The sequence below is a fragment of the Silurus aristotelis genome (genome assembly GCF_946808225.1).
Source record: "Silurus aristotelis genome assembly, chromosome: 4".
In the NCBI taxonomy this organism is placed as follows: domain Eukaryota; kingdom Metazoa; phylum Chordata; class Actinopteri; order Siluriformes; family Siluridae; genus Silurus; species Silurus aristotelis.
Window position 1 is genome coordinate 20742554 of NC_139577.1, and position 21799 is coordinate 20764352.

Below are 21799 nucleotides of genomic sequence, written 5' to 3' on the forward strand. Positions count from 1 at the left end.
AGATGATTAAAACTGCCCAAAAACATAATTTAAGCTCTGTAGGCATATAAATAGTTTATTTATAAAATAGGATTGCACAAACCCTACTGGGTTTTCTCTAAAGGGTTGTAATTAATGAACATTGGAGACACACTTGAATGTCATTTTTCAAAGCTGAAGCTGGTGCTGAAGTAAATAAAAGCTTTTTATCCCAGTCAGGGTAGAGCACATATTCCATTTCTTTTTTGTTTTACATTTAATGTAGGATTTTGCAAATATAGTGGTAGTGTTGGTTTTGGTCCCCTGGTGGTCTAGTGGTTAGGAGGCAGCGCTCTCACCTCTGCGGCCAGGGTTCGATCCCCGGTCAGGGAACCAACCCCAGCCACTCTTAGTGCCGGTCCCAAGCCCCGGATAAATGGGGAGGGTTGCGTTAGGAAGGGCATCCAGCGTAAAAACGTGTGCCAAATCAAACATGCGGATGATCCGCTTTGGCGACCCCTGATGGGAGAAGCCGAAAGAAAGTGGTATTGTTGATTTTGCCCAGATATACAGTGGGGACCAGCAGTCTGGGAGCACTAATAAAAATGCTTTTCTTTTGCATTTGTCTTGAATTTGATAACTATAATCATTACAAAGTATATCATTCACAACAAATTGAGAGAAAAGTAAAATTATTAGCATTGACTTTATATGGGCTAGCATATAGAACTTTATAATGTATTTTTCCTAAGAATTGGATTTCAAGATAAAATATTTGTTTTAAATATATAACAATTCTAAAATGTTGTTTATTCTACAATTTAAATTGCCACTACCTAAAAATAGCAGCTCTATTGCTTTAAATGACAACAAAGACACAACGGTCTTGCGGGTTTTTTTTTTTTGGCTCACATGACCATGTTTATTGGAACTCACCTACATAGATAGATAGGCAGATAAATACAACTTTATTGTCATTGCATAGTATAGGTACACAGCAATGAAATGCAGTTTGGCATCTACCAGAAGTGCAAAATGTAGCAATCGTGCAAATAGTGCAGATAAATATTTAGCATATTTACAGCATGTGATATATATGTAAGCATATGTACAGTGAATAAATATAAAGGCTATAACAGTGCAGTGATGTGTGGACATCATTAAGAAGTACAGACAAATGTTTCTAAGGCTATGGCATTGAAGAGGAATGTGCAGAAGTGAAAGGTTATAAGATTATGGCATTTAAGAAATGTGCAAGCTATATATATATATATACACACACACACACACACACACACACACACACACACACACACACACACACACACACCCACACACACATTTTATACACATATACATGAATGTGAAATGTTGGGCAGAATGTACAGTAGGGATATAAAGATACATATAAATAAAAAATAGTGCAGATGTAATGAGGAGTAAAAAAGATATACTATGTAATATGTACATATATTGTACAGAGGTTATATACAGTGTTTTGTTTTGTGTTTTGTTTTTAAGTGATCCAGCGGTGTAGTGTAGAGTTCAGTAGTGTGATGGTGGATGGAAAAAAAGCCCTAAACCTGCTGGTTCTGGTGCGTAACTTTCTGTATCTCCTTCTTGATGAAAGGAGGTTAAACAGTTTATGACTGGGATGTGAACAGTCCTTGATAATGTTGTGAGCTCTGCGCAGACATCTGCTGTGGTTAAGGTGTTCAATGGCAGGTAGTTGGGTGCCAGTTATGCGTTGGGCGGTTTTGACCACCCTTTGCAGGGCTTTAGATACATATACCGGTAGTCAGCAAGGAGGGAAAGTTACCGCCACTAGAAACTACTGTTACTGAATCTTTCATATTAGTTGTGGGGGAAAAGTAGCTTAATTATTATGATGTTTGCCTTCTGATCAGAAGGTTGTGATTTCAAATCCCAGCACCACCAATATGCCACCTGCAAGCCCCTAATCTTCAACTGCTAAGTTGTATTAATGAGGTAATTGTAAGTCACTCTGAATAATGGCATCTGCAAAATAACATAAATGTTGAAAATGTCTGTTCACCTTTCAGTAAATTGACTTTTCTGCGTGGTGAATTTTATTTTGGATTGGTCTGAGAGCTGCTTTAGCTGAGAAAACAAATGCATGGTATTTGTCCCTTGAAAGCAAACTGGACCTTGCAGTGTAACATGAGCTTATACAGTATGTCTTACATTTTTTTAAATGTAATCTTTCTCTGTAACTTATATGTGTACCATTTGCCCAACACCACATCACAGAGGACGCACACACAAGACACACACACAAGACACACACACACACACACACACACACACACACACACACACACACACACACACACACACACACACACACACTTCACAGTTTACACTTCACAATATTCTGCAGAGTGTAGTACCATTCCATATTGATGAACACGTTTGCAACACAGCTTTTCTTAGCAGTTTAGATCAGCGTCCACAAGAGTCAATTCACCCTGTACAAAAAGCCCTCAGCATCTGTTGTAAAGTAGCATTCACTTCAGTTCGACTAGCAGTGTCATTCGAGCAGTAACAGCAAATTACTTTTATTGTAAATCACATTGCTTATGTGCTTCAGGGCTGCTCATGAGTTTGCTGAAGGAATGTACGCTTTGCACTAAGTGAGCAAAGAATTCTTATCTAATACTTTCTTAATGACCTTTTTGTTATGAAATCCCATGTTTGAAATGTGGTCAACTATTTCAGAAAAAGAATCAGATCAGATGATTGCTGTAATGGAGTATAGAAAGACGGCAGTCGCTGGTTCTGGAAGCTGGGTTCAGTCAGACCTCAGTCCTTTCTCTAACGATGTATGGGTGCTTTTCTTGACCAGTTTTTAAAACTAACTAAGAGTAATACCACTTCCTCTACAGGAAAGCATCTCCCATTCCTCTCTGTGATTAGTGATACTGGCCAATTTCAGGTGGAAATATTTCACCAAAATACTCTGTTTTGGCAGTTTAAGCTGTTTATGAGATAATTTAATTTCCTGAGAAGAGACTCAACCATAAGCTACAAGCCATTAGATTTTTCAGAAAATACTCTTTTAGTAATTTTTATTTTAATTTTATTTGGCATTTTAAACTTATTTGTGCACTGAGTTCCACTAAAGTATCACAAACAGGGAAAAACCCCAATATGAAATAGCAATATTAAAAAGAAATAGATACTCTCCCACTTTTATTGCTTGGAAAAACAGTTTCTATATTTTTGTGGAGAGAATCTCATTAAGTGAGGCATCATGGGATAGCCAGAAGAGCCAAGGAGGATGGCAGTAGAGAGAGAAGGGCTTAAAGTTTTCAGTTTACTTCTCCACAGGCAGGGTGCTAAGTACTCTACAGAGAACGGACAGGCATTTCTTTAAATGTTGGCTTGTAAAGTAGGCCAAAAGGTCCATTAGCATTTTTACTTTGAAGCCAAATACACCCGTTTATTTTATTTTATTTATTTTTTATTTTTTTGCTAAAGATATTTAATACATTAATATGCATGCACACATTTTAACCTGTTGTTGCATGCTTGCCTGTTGTCACTGGAGTGTTTTTTATCAAGAAAAATGTAAGAGTTGTGTCATGTTTAGAGCTATACCATAGGAAGGTTTTATGTAATTATATCCTATTAAAGTTTTCAGTGTCAGCGGAAGGTGTACAGAAGCATGTCTGGGATAACAGATGTTTCCATCCTTTGTTCTTTGCAGCAAAAAAAAGACCTGTGATCTTTTCTGAGCAGACCTTTCACTTATATAATGATGTGTCTGATATGCTTCTGATTATGTGTTTGTATGTGTGTTTGCTCTTTGATGTACTAGATAAATTGTATTGTCATTGGCAATGGAGCGCCTTTTTTCTTTTTTTTGCTGTTTTTTTTTTTTTTTTAAGTTACATCGATCCATTTAAAAGCGATCCAATTCATTAAGTTGAACAGACTTTACATGCATGCATTTCTCACATTTTCCCTTTTTCATCTTGCTTCTTTGTCTGTTCAGAAAATGTGTTCATATAATGTTTGTTAGGAGAAAGATAATCACTTTTCTGCCTGGAAAGCCTGTATGTATTGCCTATTCAGTCACTAAATATAAATTGCATTGTTGTATTTATCTAACATTAGTTAGCATTAACATATAATTAGCACAATATTTGCCTAGTTTTACTAAAACAGATGCCAGTGGGGCTAACTCATCAGTTCCCAATTCAGATGTTTACTAAGCCTTCTAAATAACATTAGCTAAAATAATAGGAGTGCTAGCTGAGTGCTAGCCTGATTGGCTTGAAGGAAGAATAATCTGACCCACAGGAATCCATGGGAATAAGTAACAATGTTGTGTGTTTCTGCTTGGTTACTTACCCTCCCACAAGAATATTCATGCTTTTTCATTCACCTGGCCCTGTGGGAAGGCCCAAGATAGAGTTCAGCACAGCTAGAAGAGCTTATGTGTTTGTTTATTGAGTGACCCAGTGGATGCCCTTGTGAAGGTCAACAGGGAAGCCTTCTACTGTCTCTGATGAGAACAGGAGGAGTCTGGAGCACCTGGAGAGAACAGGATAGATTATAGTAGCAAAAACAGTGGATAAAAAAAAAGAGTCTTCTCATTATAGTGATTGTCGAAAACAAGGAGGAATGCAAAATAAAAAAGGGTAAGATTCGTCTTACTCTGCAAAAACACACACACACACACACACACACACACACACACACACACACACACACACACACACACAGACACAACCACACACACACACACACACACACACACACACACAGACACAACCACACACACACACACACACACACACACACACACACACACACACACACACACACACACACACACACACACACACACACACAAAGTTGATTAAAAACTACTAGTGTGTATTTTCCATCTGGCAAAACAGCCTTGTTCTAGCTCAGTCATACATGCTAATGAATAATACATTGCTATATGGCTCAAAATCTGACAGAACATGCTGCTACATATGTCAGTACCCTGGTGTGCATGTGGGTGGGTGTGAAGTATTCTGAGAAACTTCAGAATAAGTTCAGAATAAGGCACACTCAATGTGAGATCAGGGGTGTTTCATTAGAGCTAACAACACATGTAGCACATACTGTAGGAAAGCCAGAGACTAAATACCATCATTTATCTCCCACATACAGACCAAAAGTTTGGACACACCTTCTCATTCAAACAGTTTTCTTTATTTTCATGACTATGAAAATTGTAGATTCACACTGAAGGCATCAAAACTATGAATTAACACATGTGGAATTATATACATAACAAAAAAGTCTGAAACAACTGAAAATATGTCATATTGTAGGTTCTTCAAAGTAGCCACCTTTTGCTTAGATTACTGCTTTGCACACTCTTGGCATTCTCTTGATGCCTACTTTGAAGAACCTACAATATGACATATTTTCAATTCACTTTTTTGTTATGTATATAACTCCACATGTGTTAATTCATAGTTTTGATGCCTTCAGTGTGAATCTACAATTTTCATAGTCATGAAAATAAAGAAAACTCTTTGAATGAGCAGGTGTGTCCAAACTTTTGGTCTGTACTGTATATATAATATGTATAAACTTTTGGTCTGTACTGTATATATAATATATATACAGTACAGACCAAAAGTTTGGACACACAAGGTGTGCAAAATAAAAAAGGGTAAGATTCGTCTTACTCTGCAAAAACACACACACACACACACACACACACACACACACACACACACACACACACACACACACACACACACACACACACACACACACACACACACACAAAGTTGATGCCTATAGATGACAAAATATAGATGAGATTATCTATATTTTTGACAAAATTATTGTATGATTACATTCTTTAAACTGAACCTTAATCTGCTTCTGATTATATGAGAATGTGGAGTATCACAGAAGAAGAGTTAGTGTGTTAGTATTTTAGGTTTCTCTAATAGAATAAAAGAATATCACTAACACACTAACTTTTGTGGCAGACCTAATTCAAATAGAGGGATAGGCTTTAAAACAAATTTTGAGCAAACTCACAAACCATTGCAATGTCATTAGTCAGAGTAGTTAAATTACAGTTTAGCCAACAGACAATCCAAAAGTGTAACTAATTAAACAAGCAAATGGTTTGACACAGACAAAATTATCAGTATGATTTGCCACAATGTTTGGCAAGAATGAATTGGTGAGTTTGGGTCACAGTAAGTACACAGAATATGTTTTACAATTTAGATTGTCTAAAGAAACTACCATTAGCTTTGATGAGCTAGTCATCTAGTTTTCAATTCACAGGTGTGCCTTGTCAAGAGTTAAATTAGTGATTTTTTTTGCTTTATTTTAATTAGACATCAGTGTAGACTATACGTTATGTTGCACAGAGGAAAGGGTAAGTACAAAGTCAATAGCTAGTTTAGTGCTCCTCCAACTATGGTACAAATCCATTATGGCAAGAAACACTCAGTTAAATACAGAGAAAAACAGTCTATGAACACTTTAAGAAATAAAGCTCCATCTGAAAAATCTGAAGAACTTAAATGTATCCCTAAGAACAGTCTTCGAAACTATCAAATGCTATGCTGAAACAAGCTCTTATCAGGACCATCGAAGGAAAGGAAGACCAAGAGCTACCTCTGCTGCAGAGGATAAGTTTATTAGAATTTCCAGCCTCAGGAACCGCTGATTTACATAAATGCTTCTCGGATATATATTTCACTATTCACTGTTCAGAGAAAACTGTGTGAATCTGGCCTTCATGGTGGAACTGTGGAAAAGAAAACATTACTTTGGAAGAATAGCAAGTCGAAGAATCTTGCTTGGGCCATGTCTTTTCTGCTTGTTAGAAGAGACTCTCTCTGTTAGCCTTACATAGGGGTTGCGGGTGCTTTGCTGGTGACACTGTTGGTGATTTAGTCAAAATTGAGGGTAAAGTTAACCAGCATGGCTACAACAGCATTTTGCTGTGGCATGCCATCCCATCTAGTTTGCAATTAGTTTGTTTTCTTACAGGACAAGGTGAGAAGGTGTGTCAAAACTGGTAGGCTTAGAGAGAGAGATACTAAATTTACCATTCTCATTTTAGCTTATATTATTTTTAATATTCTCTGCTACATAGAATTAGTGTTACAATTCATAGCAGAATGCTTACATTACCTTTATGAAATACTATGATATTGTAAAAAATAAACTCGTTAGAAGAGTGTTTTTCTAATTTTAAACCATATCATAATTAATGTTTATGCAATTAGGAAATGTTTTTTGGAGTTCCAGGCAAGTCAAGATTAACAATTGCTTAACGAGTTGTTTTGCTACATAACTGTAATCTGCTTTGTGTGTTGAATATACCTCTTCAAAACAGATTGACAGAACATGATGCAATATTTAAATTATTTATATATAGCACAGGATTGTAAGTTCTGTAAGATCTAAACAGTGCAAACAATATATAACAATAAAAACCAGACTAGCATAAGCATGGGATTTTTAAAACTCATTGTTAATAGTTTGTGCCTTAAAACCATGTATTTTTCAGGGGCATGTACAATTACAAATTACAGAACATATTACATTCCAGGGACTGCACATTTTAAAGATGTCCCTGGTCCTGCCCTAATTTCTGAATGAATTAATAACACTTAGTTGATGAGCTGAATTTGGTGGCATAAGAGTTAGGAAACCTTAAAGCTATATGGCAGTGAAACTTCAGGACATCCTGCTATATAAGCCTTAATAAAGACAGATACTGCACATATAGTCTCCCAGGTTGGTTTTACATCAGACACAGACACAGTGAAAGGACCAGCGGAAATATAAAAAGCCATTTCCACCATAGCTCTGTGGACTCACAAAGAAAATGTATGACTGTGCTAAGAAAAAAGTTGTTTTAGCCAAACGCTTTGCCATTCGTATCACTACTAAACGCTGTACTCAATTTAAAACAAAAAACTCAAGTAATTTCAATTGGTCTGGATGAGGAAGAGAACTGTGACAATGCTGACAGTGTAAGATATGTGGGTGGTTTGGCCCACTGTAGCTTTAAAACTGAGAGGGGTTAAAGGGAGTATGGTAGAGAAAGTACTCAGACAGGTTGTGAACGAGCTTAATTAGAGTCATACATGCTGTCTTGTTTGGCAATATTCCACTGCATGCATTCAGGGTTAAAAACTGCAGCGCACAGTCCTCAGCTGCCAAGTAAACAGCAAATGCAAGTGTAGGAGTAATAGCTGGTCACTGGATTTAAACTTAAAAATTTACATTACCGTTCAGTAACTGACATTACTATTATGAGGCATTAAAGACTAAGGCTTGCAGCATATACACAAGAACACTGTCTGAAATACAAACAAAGCCATTACTGATTGTTTCTTGGGTGCATCAGGTATGAAAAAATGCTGTCTTGTTGAGACTCTGCATTTATGTGTGTAGAATTACCATGGAGTTCCCTTTCAGACACTCGAGCTGCGTCGAAAATGCTTTGGGAACGCCTCGCATTGTTCACGCTCTGAATCACGTGTAAAATCTGGCCAATAGGCAGTGGTAATGCATGTGTGCCCCCCCTCGTTTTATTACGGACACACACACACACACACACACACACACACACACACACACACACACACACACACACACACACATGAGCTTTGTGTTGTTTGCTTGTGAGTGGAGCATGCTCAATCGGCTATCCTCACTCTTCAGAGATCACTCTCACCGAGGGGTAGTGGCGCTGGAGGTCGTGGAGCTCGCAGGCCGACCTAGCAGAAGGCATGAATGACGGATAAGTCCTCTCCACTCTCTCCTGCTGGGCACTCGTTTTGGCGGTCCTTTCTTCCGGTGCGTGTGATGTGGAGCTCCGGATCTCTTCCTCCTCCGAGGAGAAGTTTCGGGTGCTAGCGAGCCCATGGACTCCTCACAGCCTGTGCTGTTCAAGGAGCTCCTGGAGTTAGTGATGTGGGCTGTCACTAAGCTATAGATAGCTTGGCCCGACGAGAAGCAGAAGCAACGCGTTCCCAGCAAGCTGGATGAGCGTTTCCTGCGTCCTGCGGCACAGCCTCTGCTCCGGGGCCTACTACACACCGAGGTGTCTAGGTTCTGGAAGACCCCATATGTGGCCAGTACCTTTCCCCCACATTTGCTATATGTGAATATAGTAGGGTTCTATGGGGAGATGCTTTAAACATTGGGGCTGGACGCCATGGTGCAGATGTGGCCGAGGCTATCGTGCTGCTCCTGGGAGTTCTGGAGAGAATCCACCAGAAAGAAGCTTGTCTCCACCTCGTTGGCAGACCGTGGTGTACAGACCTGCTGTCCCTCCTCTAAGGCTGGTCCACCCCGCTGACCTTTGTCTGGTTCCATGACCTCAACATCAGAGCCACTCCCAGCTCCTCTGTCCTGCATGCAGGTTGTGCTCAGACACACTAGGCAGGGACTGGTCAGGTTGGCGTGATTGGACACTAGTTCCCAAAGCGTTTTCGGCGCAGCTCGAGTTCCTAAAAGGGAACGTCACTAGGTTACGTATGTAACCCTCGTTCCCTGAGAGAATGAGAGCTGTATCAACGGGCCATACTCCCTGCATCCCTGCAGCACTTACCTTCTCCTTTTTCAGTAGGTGATGCCGCTCCCATGGCGCTCCCATTTTGTAGCTACCTGGTTTGCACGACGTCGCCTAAAAATGACATTACGACATACACTTGATTCAGAGCGTAACCAACGTAAGCCGTTCCCAAAGCGTTTTCGACCCAGCGCCTCGTTCCCTCGGGGAACTAGGGTTACGGTCGTAACCTAGAGACGTTACATATGTAGCCTAGTGACGTTATTATTGTAATAAAGATTAACTGATTAGATTTTGAAATTAAGTCAAAGAGTGTCAAAGCAATGTCAAATATCTAATATACTATGCATTCAATAGCCTTGCCCCTTTTGAAAATATATGTTACAGAAATTTTTGTCATACATCTAGCAACAGGAAGGACTAGATGGTGGTAAAGGCATCCCTGTCAGAGTATACTTGTTTGCATTGTTCTGGAATCTACAAATTAGATAATAGTCCACATTAAAGATTTTGTTAAGAGACAATAAAATGAAATAGATGAAAAAAAATGTATTCTTTTCTTCTTCTTTCAATTATTATACATTTGTTTTAATTATTATTATTGTTACTTTATTGATTTATTGAATAAATTATCTATTTTAAACAGGGGATGGTCTTATCCTTAAAAGCCTATTTTTGCCAGCTGGTCCTGAGTTTAGGTCACTACATACATAGACTTAATCATTGCCTACTTAATGAATATAACATGTACATCCCTCATATACTAATTTTACATTACAAAGAATGCTAATTCTGTGCAATTTCCACTATTCATGGCTGATTGATTACTGCCTCTGATACTACTGCTACATTGTACTCTTGCTTTGTCAGTATTGTACTGTTGACTTATTTTTTCACACACAGCTCTGCTCTCTGCTGGCTGCTGCACCACCTCCTGTAGAAGTGTCAAGCTTTGGGACAGGTAAGACTCTGTCAGAAACTGTCATAAATCTGATAAATGATATCCCTGTTCATGCGCACACGCACGCACACACACACACACGCACACACACACACACACACACACACACACACACACACACACACACACACACACACACACACACACACTCACACACGCACGCAGAAGGACTCTATGCTAAACAGTGCACTGTTTTCCCTCTGCAGCTTTGATGCCTCCTGACCGTTGCCTTGACTGGATCTGATGAAGAGTTCCTGGCTTTGTAGGAGCCCAGATCTCTGCTGTTTTTTTGCACTGGAAAAGAGAGTGCACAATATTGTGCAGCAGCCAGTGTCTTGTATCTTTTCCACCTCATGCTGGTTTCAGGTGTCCTGTTTTCCCTGTTAGAGCTTTGCACAACAAAACCAACAACAACAACAACAACTAAAGAAAAAAATATGGGAATGGGGTTTCATTAGGAGAGGGAATGCTAGAACCCCAAAACAAGAATTCTGTCATGGGAGATGAAAGATGCTCTCTATGTTGCCAACAATAAAGACCTACCTCCTTGTAATGAAAGCAGTTGAAAATGAGAATAATCGTGTAAAATGGGATTCAGAGGCTAACACTCTTCCTGTTTACAGATACCATATACAATGTCATATGAACAGTATAGAAGTATTTCTAATTGGATCCATTGATAGATAAAATTGGATTTCTTATGTAACACATAAAATATATATGAAAAAAGAAAAGAAAAGTGTTATCATAGCAATCACTGCCTTGCTTCTGTTAAGAGCTTTGTGGCAACCATAAGTTCATTATTACAACAATGTAAGTCACATTATTGAGAGTGGAGATGGAAGAAACAAAGCATTGCTCTTATCTGTCATCAACCAGTGACTGCTGATGAACTATGTGGTAGATGTAGTGGGGAATAAAATACAATGCTTTAATGAAAGCACACAAACGACCTTAAAATGCTCCCTCCCTGCTCAGTTAATATAAATGGATCATTCCAAAGTGGCAAATATGTCAGACATACTAAACATTCTCAAATTAAAACAAAAAACAAACAAACAAAAAAAACAACAAAAAAAGTCACACTTTTCCCATACTAAGTACCATCATGCCTTGCTTCTGCCCAGGTGTTTCTGTGAACTTATGCTCTGATAGACAATAGAACAAATGCACACACATAAACACACATATAAACACCCACAAAACATATGCACATTATATTTTATATTTGAATAATGCTTCAGTGTGGGAGAACTGGACAGCACACAGTTGTATACTTAAGTAAGTGATTTTTGGTAGCCCTTTATTTATTAGGCCTAGATCACAAGTCCTGTGTGCCAACCGTTGATCCTTCAGTATAAATCAGTATTACATACCGTACAAGATACTTTGTAACCTCTTTGACCTGTGATCTTTTTTATTTTTGTTGACAAATTATATGAAACAGAACCAATATTAATATATAAAAACTTTTATGTTTTTAAAAAAGTAAAGAGTAGTTTATCTGCTTAGTTTTTTAAATATGATGATTATTATTTTTGACGTACCTGGTATTATATATATATATATATATATATATATATATATATATATATATATATATATATATATATATATATATATATATATATATATATATATTATGAGAGATCTGTATGTATAAAATAAAAATGTCTTCTTTATGTAAACCACTTTTACTTGGATTACTTTTATTTATTATGTAATATCTTACTGTTACTGGAGTTTCAGGGTCGCTGGTTTCCTCCAACCGTTGAAAAACATACCAGTAGGTGGACTAGTGCTGCTAAATTGTCTCTGGGTGATAATAAATGTGTGAATGTGTGTGCATGGTGACCTGTGATGGATTGAAAATTCATCTCTTGTGTTCACACTTCATGTCCATTTGTATGTAATTGTAATTTGTAATATCACTTCATTAGTTTAATTAGGTAAGTCAATAAAGTAGCCAAATGGAGATTTTACAAGGGGTTTGTAGTAAATTCACATATATAGTATGAATAGGGGGAGAGAATTTAGAGTATTATAATTCTAAGGAATAAATAAATATAGAAATGTAATTTGGTTAATTCATTAGTAAAAAAAATTATGGTTTATGAGAATAAACCAATATTCAAACCATAAGATGTTTAATACAAAGATTTAATACATAACACGAGTTTCTAAAGTTGTTAAATTGAGTTGTTCTGTTGAAATTTCCATCTATATTTGTGCAACAATTAAAATGTTTACTTGGTGCTTAATGGCTTTTTTTTTCCTATCTTGTTTCTTTAATATCTAATATTTATAATATTAATATTTTAAAAGGTAATCTTCAAAACACAGATCTTTCTAGGCATTTCTTGGGCATTAAATATATTGTATTGTATAACAAACAATTGTTTTTACTAATTTACTAACTTAATAATTATGCTCAGCTGAAAATTGTATAACTATCTATACCAAAAATAAGGCATTTTACTGAACATGTACACTGTTTAAAAGGTTTTGGTATTGCTACATAAACACAAAAGATCCAATTGTTTATTTCATTTATTATAATTTTTTTTTTTAAATAACAATATTTTTAATTATCTAAAACAAATATTTCATTTCTTACTTATCAGCTAATGAAAGCAAATGATATATAACAATATTAGCAGTGAAAACTTTGTTCAGGAGGTTGGAGGTGTGTAAGTTTTTTTTTCTGAAAAACTAATTTCATAAAGACGTAAATGATAATGGTATATATGTGTTATCCTTATTAATATGCAAGGTGGAGGGGGCTGATCAGTTAAAGAGCTTGTTGATAGGAGTATTCCTATACTGAAAAATCAGCTAACTAATTCAACTATCAAACTGGTCTAAAAAAATAATAAAAATGTAATCATATCCTGTGAGAAAATGCAAAAGGCAACTATTCAGGAGACTAAGCATGAACATTAACATAGCCAATAAGGAAATTTGACTGTGCATTGTGTATCACTGCAAAGGTAGATTATAATTTATATCTGTAAAAAACAACTGTACATCGGAGAACCCAAAACTTAGCTTAGTCAAACAACTCCTTGTTAGAACAATGAATGGCTGATTAATTCAGTGGTGAGAAACCAACAGAAATGGATGTTAGTTAGCAATAATAACATCATTCTATGTATCTATCTAATTCCAAATGAAGTGAGGAAACTCGTAGATTTGTTTTATAGATTTTATTAGATAGTTTTAAACATATACTCATTTTAAAGATTTTACTTCCTACAGATTCAGAAACATTATATTAGATGTGTAATACAATTATATTATATATTATGCTTTATCATGTGACATTATATAGATCCTGATAACTACTTATTGGTCTGGACAAAAAAATATCTAATCAAATCTAATTTTTTTCTAGAAGAGAAAGTTTCCCAGTAGGTATCGACTCCATTACTCAGCACTCAGATCCCCACAGTAGCATTCACCCTGTTATGTATGATATTAACAGAGAAAATATATTGATCACATTTTGGCCAATTGTCTTTAAGAATGAACCCGTATTATGTATTATGTATTAATTCAGGATGTAGCATCTCAGGGGAGAAAGGCTGTAGCACATTTGTTATAAATACCACCTTCAAATAGGTGAACGCATTACTAGAATTAGTCAGGGTCTGAAATGCTTGTAAGGGATAGAGCAGGTCTTTCTTTCTGTGTGTGTGTGTGTGTGTGTGTGTGTGTGTGTGTGTGTGTGTGTGTGTGTGTGTGTGTGTGTGTGTGTGTGTGTGTGTGTGTGTGTGTGTGTGTGTAAACTGTAAATTTGCTAAAGATGTGGGTTCTATTCTGCTATGGTAATTAGGTAAGTATATCAGCCAGAAGGTACTGGTCAAAGAGCACTCTGATTAAGATGCATGTCTAAAAGGAACCAGGACCACACACACACACACACACACACACACACACACACACACACACACACACACACATGCACACACAAACACACACGCACACGCACACGCACATTCACAAACATCTAGGTATGTGACTATTTAGATGCACATGCAGTCTGCTAATGTCTGAATTTCTCTTTTTCACTGCAATGCAGCACACAATGAAGTCTTGCTGTGAGCTGGCCTGTGTGTCAGCCTGACCCAAACATTCAATCCATCAACACAACCATCAGACCAAGGGAAACCTAAAGGCTTATAAATCTCTCTCTCTCTCTCTCTCTCTCTCTCTCTCTCTCTCTCTCTCTCTCTCTCTCTCTCTTCCTCTCTCTCTCTCTTCCTCTCTCTCTCTCTCTCTCTCTCTCTCTCTCTCTCTCTCTCTCTCTCTCGATCTCTACTTCTCACTCACACACATACATTACACACTGAACCTCTAAATCTGTACCAATCACTGGGATAATGTTTCATACTGGATGCGCATGTAACCTGGTATTTAGAGCCAAGATTGTGGAAGAAACTGAAAGCCAGCCAGAGTGTGAGCTGCGAAAAAGTCTTCAAAAAATTGCAGAGTTGTACAAAGACAAATAAATAGGAAATGCTGAGGTGGAGAAATATAGCATACTGTGTTTGCATTCTTCTGGGGTGTGAGCCAGTACTGCAAGAAACACTTGCCGTGGAATAAGTCTCTTTATTCAAATTATATTATAGCTATTCATATGAGACCAAGCAAATTATTGCATTATAACTTTTAGGTGGCATTCGTTTATTCTGAAGATTTCTGGCTATTGGTAGATTATAGTCATATTATCATTATTATCATACCACAGAAGAATTTAATTCTGAATATTGATTAGTCAACAGCTGTTTATTTATTTTCTAGACCAGCACAACCATCATGTTTTGTTTATATCCAAATAAATATGGATGCATTATGCAAATTTATGTTTATTATTAGTGAAACCATCCTCAACATAGAGCATGAAAACAAAATATTCTTGTAAATGGTTTAAAGTAATTATGTTGTTTTAAATTACATAAATCACCAGGACACCAAATGGCACATTTGCTGTTTCCACACGGACGGTTAATGAGGTGATACTGGAAAAACTGTACCTCTACTAACTTTCATACGGATTACATAATCAGAGACTATTTGTTTTCGATATGATTCGGTTTATTTAAAAGTATTATTATTATTATGTCTGTGAGGCAAGCATTAACTAAGATTCAGAGCTCCCACCCTGTCTGTTTTCTTTATTTTAGAAAAAAAGACAGTGTTTTATTGTTATAATGAGTGTGTAGAAATAAAAATAGACTTTTTACAGATTCGAATGATGTATTGCTCTTATCTGTATGATCAAAAAAGACAGAAATTTAAGTTTGTAAATTCGTTTTGGTGTTATGAGGAAAAGCCCTAATTAATTTATTATACAAAACAAAACAAATTTCAAATTTTGTTTCCTAATGAATGTATCCAGGATGAACATCCAGTATATAGAACACACGCAGAGAAAAGATGATGAGCAGGTGATCAGGAATGTCTCTGTTCTCAGTCATGTTTACATCGCTGACTCCCTCTGTCTCATCCATGTTAACCCCATACTTCTTGTTCTCTTCTGCCTTGCTTATTGTTAGCATCATAACTAGCCTACATGTGTGGTGTGTGAGAGCAAGGAAATGATACACCAGTGGTATTTTTGATTGTAAATTGTAAAAAAAAAAAAACAACATACGCAAAGACAAAAAATTGGTTGATGGTCTGAAAACATGCAGTGACAAGAAAAATATATTGACATTTCACCGGATAGATTCAAACTAAAGTAACGAGCCTGTTTTGAAAATGTAAGAAGTTGAAAATACAGATATTTGTGTAAAAATGTAATGGGTGAAAGTAGAAAGTTGTCTGAAAAATAAACATTGAAGTAAAGTACTGATACCAGAAAATCTACTTAAGTACATTAACAAAGTAGTTGTACTTCGTAACTTTCACCTCTGCTGAAGATGAATGTATTAATGTAGTTGCAAGAAAGTATATGTCTGTCCCAATGGATTCTGTGGTTTAAGTGGTTGACCTAATAGTTTGTTTTAGAGGACACTAAAAGAACTGGAATCCTGTGAGTTAGCTAAAAACAACAGAAACCTAAAACCTTTACAGTTCGCTAAATCTCAGTCTAAATCCAGACATGTTTCTCACTGGCTCATAGCATTTTTGACTGAAGTAATCAACTGTTGCATATAATTTTGTGTTATTTTGTAGATAAACTAGCCAAAGACTTATATACTGTACATCAGTGCCACGTCAGATTCTAACTGAAACTAGCTAAATTCGATTAATTAAAAATTGCAAGTCAGAAGAGAACATGTATCAGGCTAAAGAAAACAAATAGAATAACTTATAATGGTAAAATAATGTTTTTAGAAATCTCTTGAATTAGTTGTGGAGATTAATAAGCTTGACTTTAAGTCTACTTAGTAGTAATATGATGTCTGATATTTATGTAAGAGCACAGATGACTTTGCCACACCGGAGACTAAAAAGCTTTATATGCATGTATTTTTTTTTTATTTGGTGTTCAGATATAATTTTAAGGATCTGAAACCTGTTTAAAAGTCACCTGCTGTTCAGTGAAAAACCTTTCATGGGTGCTCAAAGAGGCATTAACAAATTTCATGACATGACAGAAAAGTGGCATTACATTGCTTTCTCCTAGAAGATATGTTGTGTTATTACACAGCATATATTCCGAAAAACCTTTGACCTGGGCTGAATCATCTATCTGCTGCTTTTTCCAAGACCTTTATCAGAGAGCATTCTGGGAGTTAATGAGAGCCAGAGGCAATATAGCCTCAAGCGAGGTAGCATTGCACTGCTCAATATACTGAGTGGTCATGTGGGGAAAATACAGCTCATGGTTTTCTAGTGCATTACATTGTTTCATCAATAATGTATCCGCTTCATCTCGTCTGTACCACTCCTCCTCCTGGTCATCATATGATTTGATGATCAGTGGCCACTGGGTATTTTAGCCCTGATGTTAAAGTGATTGAGTGCCCATCCCCCTCAGATTGGTAATAGTGTGTGTATGTGCCAGCAAGTAGGAAGGTTACATTGGAGGGTACACTGTCACTGTTCCTTGGACACTTGTCTCCATGGTGACACATGCAGACTTTCACTTCTGCTTTTAACTCACACTCATCACTTTGAACATTCTGCAAAAGTCTTAACCTCTCCAGCATCCAAATGAACAAAGATTCTTGTTAGAGCTTTCCTCTATATTAGTCTCATTATTATCCCATTAGTGCTAATAATTATTTTACAGATTATTGAAATTTCTTGATAAATATTTTTATTAATCCACTTATATCTTCATTTAGTATATTACACAAAACAGGGAGTGTACTGAAAAAAAAAAAGCCTATAAAAATGTTATTTGATCCCACAAAGCCAATTAACACATCACTGTACCTTTCCTAAAAAGGTTTGCATACCTTTAATTGTGAGGCTACATTTTTCAATGCTACAAAACCACAAAGAGAAATTATCCATGAATATTCACACCTTTAATGGAAACTGCTCTTAAACAGGACTCATACATCAGCGAGCTGGTTGTGTCTGATTTAACAGACAAAGCACATGCACCACACCACATCTCCAGCATTAAATTAATTCTCCTCTAATACATATGAGAGTGGTTTCAGGATTTGCCAGCAGCCCAGGGGCACTTTGTACCAGGGATTGGGATGATTCTCTGGATGCAGCTGCGTTTGCTATTGATTTGCTTTCTTAACATCAATTCTTGTATCTCAGCTCCAGCAGTTCTGTCGATTTACATCTGTGACCCACCCCACCCGCCAATACACACACAATATGTCACATTACATTTGGCTGTCATATTAGGAGAAATGCTGACACCATTCCTGTCCTTGATTACTCTGCTCTACCCATACAAAACTCCTTGTGACCTTATTTTCTTCGTACATATCACTTTCAATGTTTCTTCACCAGTTGTCTCCATCGTTTTAGTTGATTATGTGCACGGCATATGTATTTTGCTAGACCTGACAGAGCATTGCACCCCTTCTAATTAAAAGCAGCAGTTATAAAGCATCTAAGTGCCACACTCCTTATTAACTCCTCATTTACAAATTACTCCTCATCTGTAATAGAGCTATCAACTTATACTACCCTGCAATTACTGTGCCACTTAAATAATAGTATCAAGTTATGTCATGTGCAAACTTAACTCATAAGTCAAGCATCTCTCACACACATAGTTTAGTGTTCTGAATAAATGAATGACAAAAAAGTATTATTTTCTACTGTCAGTGCATTACAATCACTCAGTTCAAAGCATCCCTGCTATAAACACATGAATCACAAATTTAAAATGTGACTGGATTTGAAAGTTACCTAGAAAGGACCAATAACAATGCACAACATACAGAGTAGACTAAAAGTCTATGGCTTGACTGTCACGCAAGATTCATAAAGCAGATGCAAATGTGTGAAAAAAAATATTTTAGGTGCAAACATACAATATATTTACAAGAAAACAGGACATATAAAACACCCAGAAGACTAAGTAAGCAAAGAAAGCAAACCTGTATGTGAACTAAGAATACTGTGAACAACATTCGATAAACAAATAGTGAGGTGAGCTGTGGGCTGCTTACAAAAGTGCTAAGTGCTAAGCTAATTATTGTGAATGGGGCTCAGGTGAGCAAACATATGGCATGGTCCCATGAGGTGCAGTGGCTGACGGAAAATGTTTACTGTGCATTGATTTAAATATATACAAAACACAAACTTTCCACTGATTTGAATAATAAAAAATAATATTTGCATTAATAAATTGAGATTTTTAACACTGCTGTGACTATGCAGTGCACCATTTTTTTTTTTAACATTAGTAAAAAAATAAAAATAAAGAATATGTCACAACTGTAGCTTGGTATAAAAACATCAGTAACCAGTTGAGAAATAATTTCTTTTGAACAAAATCTGAGAACTCATGGGTAACTGACAGAACTGGAGAGCTTCCTATATCTACACCTCAAACATGTTGCAGTTTTATAGTCGGCAATAAAAAAATTCCATTTAGAGTTTGCAAAAAGGCGTTTTGGAGACTGAGGAAACATGTGGAAAAAGCGTTACTTGGATCAAAATGTAACATTCTGGCCTTGGTACAAAAGTGCTTCATTTGTCACAGATGCTACACTATAAAACACACACCATCCTGAAAACACAATCCCCACAGTGAAGCATGATCGTTGTAGCATCTTGTTGAGGGGATGATTTAATTGGCAGGGTTTTGGAGAAGTGAAGGCTGAGGGCAAAGATGGAGCTAACCACAATCCCAGAAGAATTTTAAAAGTTTGCACTTGGGACTAGGGTGTAGGTTCACCATATATAGCTAAATCGACACTGGAGTGGTTCAATACCAGCAACCCATATATGTCAGAATGGTCAACTCAAAATCCATTTTTCTGTTTGTGAGTATGTGACAAGGCATAAAAATGTATGTTTACAAATGGCTTCTACTTCTAATAAAAACATTTGCCAAAAAAGATTTCTTTGAATGATCATGATTTAGTTCTGCAGCTTCTATTAAGTAATTGGCTCAGAGTTTGGACCCAACAAATGGACAAAACAGGTTTTACAAACCTGTCTTTGGTACTTTTACTTTGGTAAAATCCCAATACACTGTATTTAATACACTGTATATATAAAAAACTTGCCAGGGAAAATAATCTTTATAACAGGATGTTTTAAACTAATATAAGCCACCATGACAATCCTGTTTAGATACCTCAAAATCTTCAGGCACAAAAGATGACAAATGACAGTGACAGACAGGACCTGGCAACCAGCAAACACAAAAAGAATAAAAATATATAGTAGAGTGAAAAAAGAAAAGTAAAAGAATTTAGAACTTGTAGAGTTTTAGATTTTTCTTGTTGAACAGGTAAGACCTTTTTTTCACTTCTTTAGTTGGTAGGAAGTTGGCAAAAGGTAGTCAGCTGATTTATTCTAAAGGTTCCCCAGTTGTCTAGTAAAAAAGAACTAATAATTGATTAGATAGCATTTTAAACTTAGCTATATTAGGTAAGTAATTGTAATAGGCAAGTAATAGTAATGTTTATTATAAATAGAGCGCTATCCAGTCTAGAAAAAAAGTCGACATGATGTTTAATGCCTTGATCTGCCACTTACTCAGCATCACATAAAATTGTAAGAGGGCGGAATCACCATCCGGCTAAACTCAGCCTGAAATAAACTGCAGGGATTTGTGTGTGTGTAGATGTGCACATGCATGTGCAGACATTGTCACTGCATTCATGTGTGTTAAGAGCACCTTGTGATTCAGTTTGTAGCAAACTTTGCCTTTTCTATCTAGAGGATCAGAGCACAGAGCATCGAGCTGGGCAGCATAGGTTAATGGAGAGGCCTGGGGTGGAGGCCAGAAAGATACAGAGAATATAAACTATTGTGGGGTGTAAACAAAACACCACTCACCCTCCAATCATAATATGACATCATCTTTGCCTTATTGGAACTCTGGGCTCTGACTGGAGGATAGAGCAGGTCAAAGCTTAGGCCTTGGCTTGTGCAAGGATGGAGAAGGTGAAATTAAGCATTATTGCTGGCTCACATGCTGCATCTGCTGCCAAAAGCATGAGGTGAGCTGAACCAGGCATGGAGCCATCATGTCAAGATTATCACAATATCCAGATGTGAAAAAAAGGTGTGAAAGGAAGAGTTGCAAATCTATTGGATGAGAATGAAAACTCCTTCAGAATATTTGTTACTGGCAGAAATAGAACATCTAAAACTATTTCTTATAATTAGTGTTATTTCATTGCACATCGATAACAGTATAATCACAAGACAGCTTGGAAAAAATGGAATGCTACACTCTGCAGCTCACAAAAAGGCTTAATTTCTGGGGAAAGCTTGGATAATCTGTCCCCTTTCACCATCTGTGGGTCCATCAGTGCTGCAGCTGGATTAAACACATTAGTGTGTGCTAGAGCTCATGATCACAGAGGAATACCAGTGTGTTCGCTTCTGTTCCCTTATGTCTTATATACAATATTTAGCTACCAGTAAAGACATGCTATTCGCATTTCTCTCTCTCTCTCTCTCTCTCTCTCTCTCTCTCTCTCTCTCTCTCTCTCTCTCTCTCTCTCTCTCTCTCTCTCTCTCTCTCTCTCTCGCTCTCTTTCTCTCTTGTGGATGTATAGAGTAAAATGAAGTCTCTTGGTTACCATTTTAAGACCCCCTAACTATAAATCAAAATGAATGAGTTTCTATATAAAATCAGCAATGTTAGCATGTACCTGTCTAGTCATACTTAAAAGAACATC

At 36.7% G+C, this 21799-nt stretch overlaps 1 protein-coding gene across 3 annotated transcripts in view; it reads left to right on the forward strand.

Annotated features, from left to right (window-relative positions):
• Positions 1-21799, forward strand: part of ccdc85a (coiled-coil domain containing 85A) — a 52259-nt gene that overhangs the window by 12257 nt on the left and 18203 nt on the right. For 2 of the 3 annotated variants that reach the window (XR_014533213.1, XM_083539474.1), the window contains exons 3-4: positions 10451-10508; positions 10715-12053. The exons of the other annotated variant lie outside the window; for it this stretch is intronic. Coding sequence is in view for 1 of the 2 variants with exons in the window: in XM_083539474.1 (XP_083395600.1) it covers positions 10451-10508; positions 10715-10730 (74 nt within the window). In the remaining variant the exon portion in view is untranslated. Of the gene's footprint in view, positions 1-10450; positions 10509-10714; positions 12054-21799 lie in introns of those variants that run through there. 3 annotated transcript variants of the gene reach the window in all.